The sequence below is a fragment of the Sorex araneus genome, chromosome 9 (genome assembly GCF_027595985.1).
Source record: "Sorex araneus isolate mSorAra2 chromosome 9, mSorAra2.pri, whole genome shotgun sequence".
NCBI lineage: Eukaryota > Metazoa > Chordata > Mammalia > Eulipotyphla > Soricidae > Sorex > Sorex araneus.
The window spans coordinates 2,924,406-2,939,008 of record NC_073310.1 but is presented as its reverse complement, the minus strand read 5'-3'; the positions used below and the strand labels follow the sequence as shown (position 1 = coordinate 2,939,008).

The window sequence follows — 14,603 nt, the reverse complement described above, 5'->3', positions numbered from 1 at the left end:
CTGTCCAAAATGATAATTTCCAACCATTATTGCCATACTGGTCCCTTCTCTATGCTAATTACCCTCCGCCTCCAACACTTGTAGCTTCCAACGATTGACCAGTCCTCCTGGCCCCGGATATCAATATATCAATCTCTCTCTCTGTCTCTCTCTGTCTCTCTCTCTCTCTCTCTCTCTATATATATATATATATATATACATACATATAATATTCCACAAATGAGTGCTTATATTTGTGAAGGGAGTTGGGGACCACATCCAGCAGTGCCAAGGCTCCTCCTAACTGCTCAGGCATCACTCCTGGAGGGGGCACTGGGGACCATATGAAGTGCCAGGGAAAAGAACCTCGGGTTGCTGCGTGCTAGGCAAGAGCCTTGCCCCAGGGCTCCTCTCCAGTCTCGTGCTTGCTAATTTACAACCTAGTATTACAGACTAGTCACAGTGCAATGTGCTATTTGGATATCCTGCAAAGTAACCGTGATTCATGAGATCCTTTGAATTCCCTGCCATAGATTCTAAAGTCAAGGACTGCTGTTGGGTATTATGTAGGCTAAGATAATGTTATTGCTCAAGTTCTTGTCCCAGAAACATCAACCTGAGGACATTTGTGCTTCAAAAGTACAGGAGTTGGTGCTTATAAACATCTCTGATTTTGTTAATTTTGGGCTTAGTAATATAGCAACTTCCAGCTTCTTTCCCAGACTTCATGGATTGATGGTGTTTGTACTGCCTGGTGTCCCTTTATTTTCGTCTTGCGATATAGCTATGGAATCACTGAAGGTACTCATTTTAGGCTACATTGCTTAGGAAGCTTTGTAATAAAGCACTAAAGGTTTTGTCTGTTTTGGGTTTTTTGCTTTTAAACCTCACCCAGTGGTTCTTAGGGTTTACTCCTGCCTGTGTACTTAGAGAGTGCTCCAGCCAGGGCACAGGTATGGGATTCCTGGGATTGAACCCAGATCAGCCTCATGCAAGGTAAGTGCCCTACTCACTGTACTATCTCTCTTTAGCCCAAGATAAACGCTTTTTTTTTTTTTTTTTTTGCTTTTTGGGTCACACCTGGCGATGCACAGGGGTTACTCCTGGCTTTGCACTCAGGAATTACCCCTGGCTGTGCTCAGGGGACCATATGGGATGCTGGGATTTGAACCCGGGTCGGCCGCGTGCAAGGCAAATGCCCTACCCGCTGTGCTATCTCTCCAGCCCCCCAAGATAAACGCTTTTAAGAAATTGGTATACAGCCAGGGGTAATTCCTGAGTGCAGAGCCAGGAGTAACCCCTGTGCATCGCCAGGTGTGACCCAAAAAGCAAAAAAAAAAAAAAAAAAGAAATTGGTATACAGGCCCAGAGCAATAGTACAGCTGGTAGAGCTCTTGCAATCTGGGTTCAATGCCTGACATTCCATATAGTCTGCCCAAGAACTGTCAGGAATGATTCCTGAGTGCAGAGCTAGGAATAAGCCTTAAGACATCACCAGGTGTGGCACAAAAACAAAGAAAGAAACAAAAAGAAACTGGTGTATCAGAATTCCATGTAGAAACTCTTTGACGTGTTTGACTCCATAGTTCTTGCTTGCTAGCCAAAAATAGTTTATAAGTAAACCTGAGAATAATCAATTATCACTGGCAAAAAAGAATAACTTTATTAAAGTAGATGTTGAACACTTGTTTGCTCAAATTTTAATACTGCTTTACATGTGGTTTGTGGAACAATTCCAATCATGTTTATTACTAAGAATTTCAACTGATTACAGATCTTTCACGTGTCAAACACAGATGATAATCTTCAGAAGAAAATACATCAAAAGCATATATACAATTATAGAAGTTCTTATTATACATGTAGTCTGGAAGGTACATTATTTATCACTTTTTACATAACTAGAAAACATTCAAATGAAGATAAATAGATTCAAACTGGTTGATAAACTTCTGATGGTTGAGGTCCTTCATTTTATTTTTTTGTGATAAGAAAATCCAAAATTATTAATGTTGAATTTCTCATCATACATTCATCTAAAAGCACAGTAAAAAAAAAGTAAACTTTGTAAAGACTGTGGATTGGTTATTTTAGGCGTTTCACAAGTAGCTTATTACCTAATCCATCAACTGCTGGAGATTTCTAGTAGATAAGAAAACATTTTTTGGAGAAAACGCTGTTATTTGCATTTGATAAAGAAAAAGAAACAACTGAATAAAACTAGTTCCAGAGCCTTATGATACTATAATTTCTGGCCTCATCCCTTATGTCCTGATGGATATTTGAAGTGTTTCCTTTTTCATCAAGGTAAAAATGTCAAAAGAAAGACACATCGTGGGTTTTTTTTCAAAATATAGATTAAAAATATATATATACTATATAGTTAAAACTATGCAAAAACCCAGTCAGCCAGCACCCACAGTACGGTTCAGTGGGTGCAACGGCGAGATTAGAAAATGTTCCAGAGCAGCGGGGCCCCCTGCCCCCCCCCACTGTCCGGCTTCATGATTTCAACCAGAGTCACACCGAAGTGTATCAAGCCTGAAATAAAGGCACTACTGACACGGTAGTGCCAAGAGCTCAGATATTTCTTTGATTAAGAATAAAATACTTTAAATGAGTAGACAAAAATGCAAAATGGCACATTTGTTCCCCAACTCATTCCAGTGTCAAAGCGTAACCCAAACATCTAAATATACAAATGCAGCCTGGAAACATTTTTAGTGCAAATATGAAAAGGAACGGCATAATTTAAAGTTATTTAAATAAGGTATCGAGGGGTAAGGGTTGTTCCATGAGGTTCCCTTAGGGACAAATCAGCGTAACAGCCTCTGGGTGCGAATGTCTTATGAAAACTGATAAAAACCGGGAAGATGAGATTCGAGGCGTCAGTTCACCTACTTGGTATTTGTTACTCTGACCTGTGAGGGAAACTAGAAGGACGATTTGTTGAAGACCAAAATATTTCTTAGATTTGTCGATGGGGTTCAAAAATAAGGTAGGTTTCCCTGCAGCCTGCACTGATGCTGGTGGCTGTGCTCCGTGGGGGAGCGGCCGGGGGGGGGGGGGCGGGGGGCTCAGAAGGTCTCGTCGTCGTTGCAGTTGCTGGGCCAGTGTCCAAACACCTCGCAGATGTCGCAGTACGGCCGCTCCTCACCCCGGCTGCCGTGGTGTGTGGAGTGCGGGGGGTCCTCGGACACCTGTGTCTGCGTGGGGCAGTCTTCTGTGTCGTGGAGGTCGAAGCAGTCACAGATGTCACAGAAGAGCCGAGGCTTCTTCTTGGCCTGCTTCTCCTGGTCGTCACTGGGGGGCGGGGGTGGGGGGGGCACTGATCAGGACCACCCTGGAGGCCCTCTGCTTTTGTCTTTTTTTTCTTTTTGGGTCACATCTAGCGACGCACAGGGATTATTCCTGGCTCATACACTCAGGAATTACTCCTGGCGGTGCTCAGGGGACCATATGGGATGCTGGGAATCAAACCCGGGTCGGCCGCGTGCAAGGCAAACGCCCTACCCGCTGTGCTATCGCTCTAGCCCCTGTTTTTTTTTTTTTAATTTTGGTTTATGCTTTGTTTGGGGCCACACCTGGTGGTCCTCAGGGCTGACTCCTGGCTTTGCGCTCAGGGGACCAGACGGGATTCTGGGGGTGGAACCCAGGTCGGCCTGGCCGACGCCCTCCCCGCTCCCCTCCACAGAGGCTGTCTCACAGCTGCTCTGCAAGCCCGTGTCCTCCTCGTCCTCTCTGTCCTTCTCCCACTCTGCGGATGGTTCACCCCAGAACAGGCGTCTCTCTTCCTCCGCCCGCACAGCTCACCAAGGAAGTTCCCATCAAAACTACCTCGCTTCACATACACGCACAAAAAGAGGCTCTTTCCTTGGGAAGAATCAAAAATACAAGCAGGGCGCCGGCTGGGCGGGCCGAAATACCTGTCATAATTGTTGAGGTCTTCCCCGTCCCCGTTGAGAGCCGCCTCCGACATCATCTCCACCTTCATCTTGAGGTCTTGATTCTTCCTTTGGAGGTCCACAATCACGGAGTTCAGGAAATCAATCTGTGTTAAAGGAGAGTGCAGACCATGAGCCGTCTGCGGGAGCCGTTGGGCCCGTCGCAGAGGAGGCTGGCCCGGGGTTCCAGCCCCCGCCCAAGGGACTCTCCTTTCCCTTCCTGAGCAGAAGCTCCCAGGTGCCCCGTGGAAGCCCGCAGGAGGAGATGCGGGGCCCCCAGCGGTTCCTTGCAGAGCAGGGAGCCAAGAGGGGTTTTCCCTCTCCTGCAAAGACACTTCTCTAAAATCCATGAGGGAAAAAAAATCCCACTTTACAAAAGTAAGCATGATTGTAGGCACAGACATTCACGTTTCACTTAAAAACGGGCATGTTCAGGGGGCTGGAGCAATAGCACAGCGGGTAGGGCGTTTGCCTTGCACACAGCCGACCCAGGTTGGATTCCCAGCATCCCATATAGTCCCCTGAGCACGGCCAGGAGTGATTCCTGAGTGTAGAGTCGGGAGTAACCCCTGAGCATTGCCCTGTGTGACCCAAAAAAAAAAAAAACACAAAACCCTGGCATTTTCAGTCTGAGTGACAGCACAGCGGGTAGGGCATTTGCCTTGCACGCAGCCAACCCAGGTTCGATCCCCAGCATCCCATATGGGCCACTGGAGAGCAGCCAGGAGTGATTTCTGAGTGCAGAGCCAGGAGCAACCCCGGAGTATCGCCAGGTGTGGCCCCCAAAGAAAGCATAAAGAAAACCAGAAAAACAGACGATTCCTTTTCTCCCACAGGGAAAGTTGTGCCGACCAGTCTCTGAGAATGCCCTGGCCCTCCCACACGGGAGCCAAGAAACGAGTCTCACTTCCCTCCGAGACACTGTCCTGTGGGGAGCTGCCGTTCAGGAAGAGGGAAAAGCCGGAGCAAGGGTACAAATATAGGGGGGAAAGCCAGACATGCTGACACACGGACACACACATGCTCACACGTGCACACACACTCACAAATGAGGAAAACAACAAACCATTTGCTGATTAGGAGGAAAGTGTTGGCGGCGGCAGGAAACGCAAGCGGAAGCGGAGGCAAAGGAGAGAGAAAACAAGGTTAGCGGGTGTTTAAAGGAGAGAAAAAACAAGGTTAGCGGGTGCTTAAAGGAGAGAAAAAACGTGAGCGGGTGCTCCTTGGGCCGGAACAGAGAGAAGCCCCGGGCGGCTCAGGGCTCGCCGCCCCCACCAGGCAGAGCTAGAGTCCCAGGAGCCGCTGGGTGTCTGGGACCAGAAAATGAGGTGACCCTTCCACTCCGCATGGGAGAAATGAAGTCAAGGAGCCAAAATATAAAGGAAATTTTAGGTGGAGCAATTCTGTTTCTAGGGATTTATCCTAGATTAATTTCAAATTAGTGAATTCCAAATTAATTAAGGCTGAGATCTCCAAGTCTGCTCTGATCGGGACTAGGCCTCTTATGCCCAGATCCCCCATTTTCCAGTAGCTAGGCGGTCATACCCAGAAACTGCCCCTGGTGCTGTGTAATCCCATCAACAGCCAACACGCGGAGAGTATAAAACCAAGCTCCCGGAAGCACGTCTTATAGCCTAATTCTCCCTCTTGGAGAACCTGGCAAACAACCAAGAGTTTCCTGCCAACATGGGAGAGCCTGGCAAGCTCCCTGTAGCATATTCATATGCCAAAACCAGTAACAATGATGAGTCTCATTCCCCTGACCCTGAAAGAGCGTCCAATGCGGCACCGTTGGGAAGGATGAGTAAAGAGAGGCTTTACTCATCCTTCTAAAATCTCAGGGCTAGGACAAATGGAGATGTTACTGAGACTGCTCGAGAAAATCGATGATCAACTGGGTGATGATGATGATGATGATGAATTTCAAATTTGATGAAATTACAGCAATCCATATAATAGAATAGTAAGCAACTATAAGAGAGCTAAGCTCAGACCATTTCACGTAAACTGAAAATATATACATAAAAAAGAAAACATTTAGGGGCTGGAGAGATAGCACAGTGGGTAGGGTGTTTGCCTTGAACGCAGCCGACCCGGGTTCGATTTCCAGCATCCCTTATGTCCCCTGAGTACCGCCAGGAGTAATTCCTGAGGGCAAAGCCAGGAGTAATGCCTGTGCATCGCCGGGTGTGACCCAAAAAGCAAAAAAACAAAAACCAGAAAACAAAAACCGAACATTTAGGCTTGACTTACATATACTTAAAAACATATACATATACTTAATTTTTGGAAAAATAAAAAATGATGAAATAACTGATTACTTGTATTGGAGAGGGACATTCAGAGGGAGATTATATAACATACATATACTTACTATAATGACTGTTTTAAACGTTGAATGTATTACTTAGTCAAGAGGTAAAGCATCATTGAAAAACAAAGGCCACCCGTCTCCCCCACCCATTTGGGGTCCTGGCTGTCACGCCCACAATCTGCCTCCGGCCACCATCTCAGCGTACCAACAGCCTTGATCCAGAGACTCCCAAATGAATTTCAAAATGGATTAGCTCCCTACAGAGATGTCTCTGGACCTCAACCATTTACAATTTTAGAATTCCAGAAGACCTCTCATGATATTCATAATAAGACATAGAAAATAAATTATTGGGCTGGAGCGACAGCACAGTGGGTAGGGCGTTTGCCTTGCACGCGGCCGACCCGGGTTCGATTCCTAGCATCCCATATGGTCCCCTGAGCACCGCCAGGGGTAATTCCTGAGTGCATGAACCAGGAATGACCCCTGTGCATTGCCGGGTGTGACCCAAAAGGCAAAAAAAAAAAAAAAAAAATTATTTAGCATCTGCCCCTGGCAGGCAGGTTTGAATGGTGGTGGGAAAATTTGAAATAAGGAAGGTGGGAAGGTGTACTGGTGGTGAGATTGGTGTTGATATGTTGAATGTAATCAATTAATAATGTAAGCAACCTTATGAAACAGCAACAACAAACCCCAGCAAGGGCCAGAGTAATAGTGTAGGAATTCGCTTTGTACCCAGCTGATGGGGTTACATCCCTGGCACCACATATGGTTCCCTATTAAAAAAAAAAAATGGCACGGAAGGGGGTGCGATGTGTGAGTTGTGTTGTTCGCGAGCTCTCGGGATGGCTCTCTCTCTTTCTCTCTCTCTCTCTCTCTCTCTCTCTCTTTCTCCTTCTGTGTGTGTTGCTGTGCTCTCTTCTGTCTGTCTCTCTATCTCTGACTCTTTCTCTATCGTCTCTACTCTGATCTCTTCCGATCTCTCTTCTTCCGATCTCTCTCTCCTCTCTCTCCGGAGCCCTTCTGCTTCTCTCTCTGGAGCCCCACTCGCTCTCACTTCTGACTCTGACTCTGACTCTGATTCTCATTCGCTTTGTGCTCTTTCTTTCCTCTGCTTCTGGCTCTAATGATTCTCTTTCGCTCTGTGCTCTGCTTCTGTGTCTTCTCCCCACTTCTGTGTCTTCTCCCCTACTTCTCTTACAGTATTAGTTTACACAGCAATCACATAGGGCGGTGACACAAAGGTGGGTTGAACAAATCAACAAAGAGGGGTAAGACCACTCCTCCAGGAGATTAACAAAATCTCATCTAAAGGGATTACTCCAGATTACTAGGAGATTCGCTTAAGGGTGGGATCCCATCCGGGGTGTGTCACTTTCTTCTTTCCTTACCTAGTAATCCACTTATATTAGTTGTAGTAAATCTACTTCTTCTTTTTTTTTTTTTTTTTGCTTTTTGGGTCACACCCAGCAATGCTCAGGGGTTACTCCTGGCTTTGCACTCAGGAATTACTCCTGGCAGTGCTTGGGGGACCATATGGGATGCCGGGGATCGAACCCGGGTCGGCCGCGTGCAAGGCAAACGCCCTACCCGCTGTGCTATCGCTCCGGCCCCAGTAAATCTACTTCTAATGTTCCTAGCAATGTCATTCTGTATGAGCACAGACATTGAGACATATCAAACTTAAAGTTTGGTTCTTCCTGAGGACATTCACTATATATTCCAGACCACAGTCCTCAGACCAGGTTAGTCTTCCTAACCCCAGCAGGGTCCTAGTCTCATCGTTACTTTTGGATCATGAGAGCATTTGTCTATGACCATGCCCTCAACTTACAGTTGAGTATTGTGGTGCTTTGGCCTGGCCCATTTCATGCCAGGGTAGCTCACAGCTTGCCCTGGGTCCATTCCGTCCCTCGTCGGGACCCTGCTTTTGGGGTGATAGGAACTAAGGGCAACTGAGTCGAGAAAGAAGATGCCCCGGAGTAAATATTATTGGAGTCAATCAGCTCCCAAGTTACAAAGCATAATATTTACTGTCTTCCTGTGTCCATACAGAAAGGCCATTGCTTTAAGGTAAATTGAATTCCCTGTGGCAAGGCTGAAAGGACAAGCTGAAAGGACAAACCCCATGTTATCCTACAGTTCTCCATACCTGACCAGGAGAGATTCCTGAGTGCAGAGCCAGGGGTAAGCCCTGAGCATCACGGGATGTGGTCCCCAAACTAACAACCAAAATAAAACATAATAAGAAAGCAACACAGCAAAGAAATATTACCTGATTTTCCTGGGCCCTTTCATCCTCGTCTGCTTGGGAATCAGAATTACCTTTTAATTAAAAACAAAGAGTGAGTGTAGATCTTTGAAAATGTGCCTTTTTGGGGTAGCAACAGTTCAGCAGGTAGGGGGTTAGATCTCTGGTACCTTGAGTGGGCCCGACTACCGCCAGGGGAGCCAGCAGTAAACCCTCAGCACAGCCGGGTGTGACCCCAAAACCAAACCAACCCCTCCCCAAGTGTTTTTTTGCCTTATTTCGGTCTTATATTTTGGCGCCAGTGCTTGTGGACCCAGGGACGCCACCGCGAGCCCATTCTCCAGGTAGATGCCCATGCCCACCCTCCTGTGCGGCCGGCCACGCGGGGTGGGGGGGGAAGGGGGAGACCCCGGGGACAGGGTGGGTGGTGTCCCCGGGGGTGCGGGCGGAGAGTAGGCACCCTTCAGTGGTAGCATTTTACCTGCTGAGCTCTGGAGCTGCCTTTTGTTCTCTTTGAGCTGAAGCTCCAAGTTTTTGACCTTGAGCTCGAGCTTCACCTTGTCAGACTCCAGAGACTGAACAACTGAATGCAAGGACTTGGCAGAGGCGTTTTCTCCCCTGAGCACGGAGACCTGCAACACAGGGGCGTGGCTCAGGCCCGGGTGGGCGTGGCTGGGACCCCATGTGGGCATGGCCCAGGCTGAGATGGGAGTGGTTCAAGCACTGGTGGGCGTGGCTAGAGCCCGTGTGGGCGTGGCTCTGACCCAAGTGGGCGGGACCGGGCGCTGGGGGCAGGTCCGGGACTCTACCTCATTCCTTAGCTTCTCCAGCTCTGCGTCCTTCTCCGTGAGCAAGGCACTGGTAATACTGATGGATTTCTGCAGGGAAGCTTTCTCTTCATCGGAGTCTCTTATTAACTCGGATTCTCTAAAAGACCAAAGAGTTCAAAATGCCAGAAATCAACCCAGAGAGAGGTCAGTGCACAGCTGCCCTAGAACAGATGCTCAATGAACTTCAGCTAAAGTTAAGCGGAGGAAGGCTCCCAGGACAATTGCAGGGGAGGGGCCCACGCTATTATGCTTGGAAAATTTTAGTGAAATTTTACTTACTGTGAGGGAGAAAAAGTTTGCCTACGTGTACATGCCAGAACCTGCATATCATTGTGTCCATTTGAATTTAAAGAAACAAGTTAATAACTTTGGGAGATGGAGAACACAAAGAAAAAAGAAAAAAGGACTTGTTGCACCCCCCCACCCCACCGCCCCAAAAAAAGAATTCTCTTAAACACCTAATCCCAGGTTGAAGTGCTATTTCTTGAATAAATTATTACCAAGCAATAACAACAATTAAAACACACACACATGCAAAGCAATTATACGAATGTCATGCAGAGCGGCTTTATGCTGGGAGTATCCATTGGTTCTCACTAATTTCAGCAAGTTCGGAGAATGCGTTTTTGAGACCTTTATGAGCCAGAATAGGGGCAAAGATTGTCACTGCTGATCAAACGGAAGAATGATTTTCATCGACTCGGGGGAGGACAGTGAGTTGCTCTTAAAACAAAAAGGCAATTCGCAAAAGGCCAGAACAGAAAGATGAACATGGGTTTCCGGTGGAGGATGAGAGCTGGGGCAGCGGGCCCGCCAGGGAGCACACGCCAGGGAGCACACGGGGCGTGCGGTCTCATGTCCTCGGCCAGACTCGCCTCCGGGCTGGCTTTCAGAGGAGGAGGAGGAGGAGGACCACCTGGCCTGGGGGGAGAGGCGGCAAGACAGGGAAGGAGCGAAGACACAATAGATACAACCCAACGGGTGCGTGTGTGGCTGTACGTGTGTGTGAGCATTTACACCACAAAATGACTTGTGTGCGGGGGCACAGGGCAGGGACGGCCAGGCGAGACTGGGCAATGCCACGGCCTGGAAAGGACGCGAGGGGGACAGCGGCATGGCTCCTGGGATGCGTCTCTGGAGAGAGACAGAGGTGTGTGTGAAGTGGGGGAATCTCATTAAAGTCTGGGGTCCGGGACAGCTGTGGGTGTTCATGTCATCCTTGGTCAAATCTGTGTGCCTTGGGGACGGGAGGGAATGTGCAGCCATGGGGGAAGCCGGAGGGCCAATGGGAACTCCCTCCATGCTACCTTGCAGCACTGGGTCATGCATGTTTAAATCACATGCCCTGGGCCACAGCACCAGTGATGCGGGCAGGTGACTCCAGTGCACGAGGCGTAACTTACAGCAACAAGCCGAGTCTCCCCTGGCCCCCGGGTGAGTGGGTGAACGAGGAGCATGTTCCGAGGGAGACAGAGGCCCATGTTAGAAATGGCGGAATGTATGTCTGGTTAGTGAGACCCAAGATATCCGCACACACATTACAGAATTCTCATGGGTTTACGGCAAACTGCAATTCTCACAGAGATGAAAAGAGAAGTGTGTATTTATCCCCGTGTGTGGCTCACACTTACACCCCGGGTCATTAAGTAGTAAGAAAGGAATCTGAGACTTACAGAGATCTCTTGAATTCAACACCCAAGGGCTGGACATACAGCAGAAAGGGTGGACTTCAGTGCTGTTAAGCTATTACACGAGTAACACCTCGCTAGGAAATAGGATCTTGTTTGGGTGGAAATAAGAGGGTTTTAGTGGAAAGGAAATCTGATGTTACCCTGTGGGCCAGGAATCTTTCCTTAAATTCCTAAGGCACGTGTTTGGGGGCTGGGCCGGGGGCGGTGCTAAGGGAGCTGGGGTCTCCGCTTCACAGGCAGGAGAACGGGTTGGTCCCCAGCACTGCACGGCCTCTATGCTGGGAGTACCTGCAGAGCACTGTGTCCCCAAAGCAAAGCAAAACAAACTTAGTTGGTAACTGATCCCCTTGTAAGATTATTTGAAGAGTTCTTTGCTCTAGATCTAACACACACTTAGAAAATCTGATTTTAAGTGTTTATTCAAGGGGATGGGGTTTAAGGGTGTTAAGCAGATTCCAGTTTGTTTGGGAGGGGCCTTTGGGGTCACACCTGGCGATCTCAGGGGTCTCAGGGGTTCCTCCTGGCTCTGCACTCAGGAATGACTCCTGGTGGTGCTCAGGGGACCATAAGGGATGACGGGGATCGACCCAAGCTGCCGTGTGCAAGGCAAACGCCCTCCCTGCTGGCCTGTCGCTCGGGCCCCAGATTCTGATTCTTTGGTCAGGAACTGTCTAACTGGCCTGAGCCACGAGCTCTCAGGCCGGGGAGATGAGGGAGGAGGAGGGACACAGGGAAAGCTGCACCATGCCCCTGCCAGCCGGCTGCCCAGGGAGGCATGGGGAGGACAGGGCTGTGTGACGATCCCTACGTGGACATGGCCAAGCAGACCCCGGCAGCTGCTCCTGGTGACCAGTCCTCACTGGCCGGTTCTCAGCTCTGACTTCTACTGTGCAAGCCACAAGGGGCTAGAGGACATCGGGCCTCTTGACCGATGCCCGAGTCACAAATACGTGGGCCCCTTCATAGGCACGTGCTTGAGGCCTGGCGTCACGAGCAATGGCGGAGGGAGGAGGGCCTGAAGGGATCACGCTACCCAGATTCTTTCCTTACGACTTACTTAAGAGATAGATCTCAGTCATGATGCAAATACCTTAAAGTGTTACTGGGCAGGCTTTAAAAACGCAAAGAACAAGAACCAAATATTAGAAACAGGAAGAGAAATACAAATACAATCAGGAGAACTAAATTTGCACTGAAGTTCTTTGCTGTGGATTGATATAAAAGGGTGTGTATGTGTGTGTGTGTGTGTGTGCGTGTGTGTGAATGTGTGTTGTGTGTGTTGTTGAGAGTATTTTACGAAACAAAAGCAAGACACAGAGGGACGAAGGCAGCCAAAAAATATATATACAACAACTTGGTTTACTAAAAAATATATGAAATTTATTTATTATAACGTGGATAGACTTTCTTTAGTCTTACCATCAAAGACACACAGATAGAGCAAAGGAAGCAGGAGGAGGAGGGAAAAGAGAGGGTGAGGTGAGCGCGGGCAGAGTGAGCGCGGAGACAGCCAGACATCAGCACCCACAGTGAGCGGGACCGCGGCGACTCCGTCCCGCCCCGACAGAATTCCTGACCCCAAAGCCCCCTCCTGAGATCCTGGCTCTGGTACCTGTCCTTGGCCCCAGAGGGAAGTGGGGGACGCTGAGCAGGACCCCCCTCCACTCTGGGCTTTCGCAGTGGCCAGAGCAGGGCAGGGCTGGCCCTGTTGTGAACCTCGTCTGAAAGCCTAATGGGAGCCCAGCTCCCGAGAGAAACGCTGAGTTCGCCAAGTTCAGAGACGCCTTTGGCATACATTGCGTGCAGCTAAGCTGGAGATAACAACAGGCTGGGGAAAACCCGCAGCAAACCCAGGGGCTGGGTGGGTGTAAGCCGACTTCCTCGCCCAAGAGGCAGCAGTTCTGCGCCTCCTCGTGGGAGCCCACCACAGAGAGAGCCGACGCCGCCAGGACTGCAACGCACCGAAGCCCCCGTGGGCAGAGGGCGGTTTCTGCACGAGCCCAGAGAAAGTGGACCTAGACCCTTCCTCGGCTTTTAACCTGAGAGCAGAGCAAACTCCTTCTTTATCTACCATCACACTCAGACCTACGTCGGAACCCTTTGCAGACCCTACCCGGTGACCAGATTCTGGGACTAGCTACACTGGAGTTGTCTTCAGGTTTCTGAATCAGACACAACTTACCCTGATGTTTCATTAACAAGGAGAAACAGTTCAATATATATATATATATATATATTTTGCTTTTTGGGTCACACCCAGCAATGCACAGGGGTCACTCCTGACTCTGCACTCAGGAATCACTCCTGGCGGTGCTCAGGGGACCATATGGGATGCTGGGAATTGAACCCGGGTCAGCCGTGTGCAAGGCAAACGTCCTACCCGCTGTGCTATCGTTCCAGCCCCCAACAGTTCAATATTTGAGACCAGGTTTTGAAATTTTTTTACTCCCAGAAAAAAAGTCATCATTTGTTCCTTAGATTCACTGAAAGTTTCTTTCCTTTGGGGGTAGCAGTGGGGCAACCCTGGCCACGCTCGGGGTTTGCCCGGGCTCTGGGCTCAGGGCACCACCCGGGGTGCCTGGGATTGAACCCAGCTCCGTTGTGTAAAGGACAAGATTGTACCAGTTCTAGGGCCCCCAGCCCCTGAAAGAGTGACTTTCCACGGACGGCTGCATACACCTTCCCAGGACCTCGGGGGAGCAGAGGCGATGAGATGGCAGAGGGAAAAGGACAAGCAGCTAAATTGGTACTTTATTAATTTTTAAAAATTTTTATTTATTTTTTTGCTTTTGGGGTCACACTCGGTTATGCACAGGGTTTCCTCCTGGCTCTGCACTCAGGAATTACTCCTGGCGGTGCTCGGGGGGACGCTGTGGGATGCTGGGAATCGAACCTGGGTCAGCCGTGTGCTGGGAATCGAACCCGGGTCGCCCGCTGTGCTATCACTCCAGCCCTAACTTGGTGCTTTAATCCCTGTTGACAGTCACAGTGCCAAGCAAAGTGCCTTAAAAAACAGAACCAAAATGAAACACTGCTCCCCATTCTGACGGACTGCTGCCCCCCTGAGCCAGGGGCGCCGGCCTTGATTCTGGGGGGCTCTGCGCTGCGGGGAGCAGGCGGTGGGGGGAGGACTCTGGTGTCTGTGTGGCCCCAACTTGGGAGCTGTCTCCTGCAAATCGCCCCAGAGATGAAACGGCCATTTGGGACCAGCGCTGGGGGCTGTGAGGACGAGCCCATGGAGGGCGGCCACTGTGGACACGCAGCAGCCCCCAAAAGTCGCCGACTCAGAGGGGGGGGTGCGTGTGTCACAGGGAATCACAGCACAGTGGATTCCGTGGGAAAGTCGTTTCTTTCCTCGTTTCGTCCGGCTTACTCGGTGGCCTGGCAGTGGGCCGGCCTGGGGGACACTCCCGGCTCCTTGCCGGGGGCTGGGCGGGGGGAGGGAACTGCCTCCCACAGGTCGGTGCTCCCCGCCCCCCCACACTTCAGGGCAAGGCTCAGATGCGCTTTCGCTTATTCCAAGTAGTTGTGTTTTTCCTTCATGGAAGAAAACTAATTTTAAAAAGGCCCATTTGCCTCTTTGTTTTGTTTTGG

General features: G+C 49.5%; 1 protein-coding gene across 5 annotated transcripts in view; it reads right to left on the bottom strand.

The window, feature by feature from the left end:
• Positions 1 to 2,257: 2,257 nt before the first annotated feature.
• The window catches only part of CLIP1 (CAP-Gly domain containing linker protein 1), an 81,940-nt gene continuing 69,594 nt past the window's right edge, over positions 2,258 to 14,603 (bottom strand). For all 5 annotated transcript variants that reach the window (XM_055146736.1, XM_055146732.1, XM_055146735.1 and 2 more), the window contains 5 exons: positions 9,298 to 9,415; positions 8,970 to 9,120; positions 8,513 to 8,562; positions 3,906 to 4,030; positions 2,258 to 3,282 (listed from right to left, as the gene is read on the bottom strand). In XM_055146736.1, the coding sequence (XP_055002711.1) occupies positions 3,057 to 3,282; positions 3,906 to 4,030; positions 8,513 to 8,562; positions 8,970 to 9,120; positions 9,298 to 9,415 (670 nt within the window). In that variant the 3' untranslated portion in view covers positions 2,258 to 3,056. The remainder of the gene's footprint in view (positions 3,283 to 3,905; positions 4,031 to 8,512; positions 8,563 to 8,969; positions 9,121 to 9,297; positions 9,416 to 14,603) is intronic.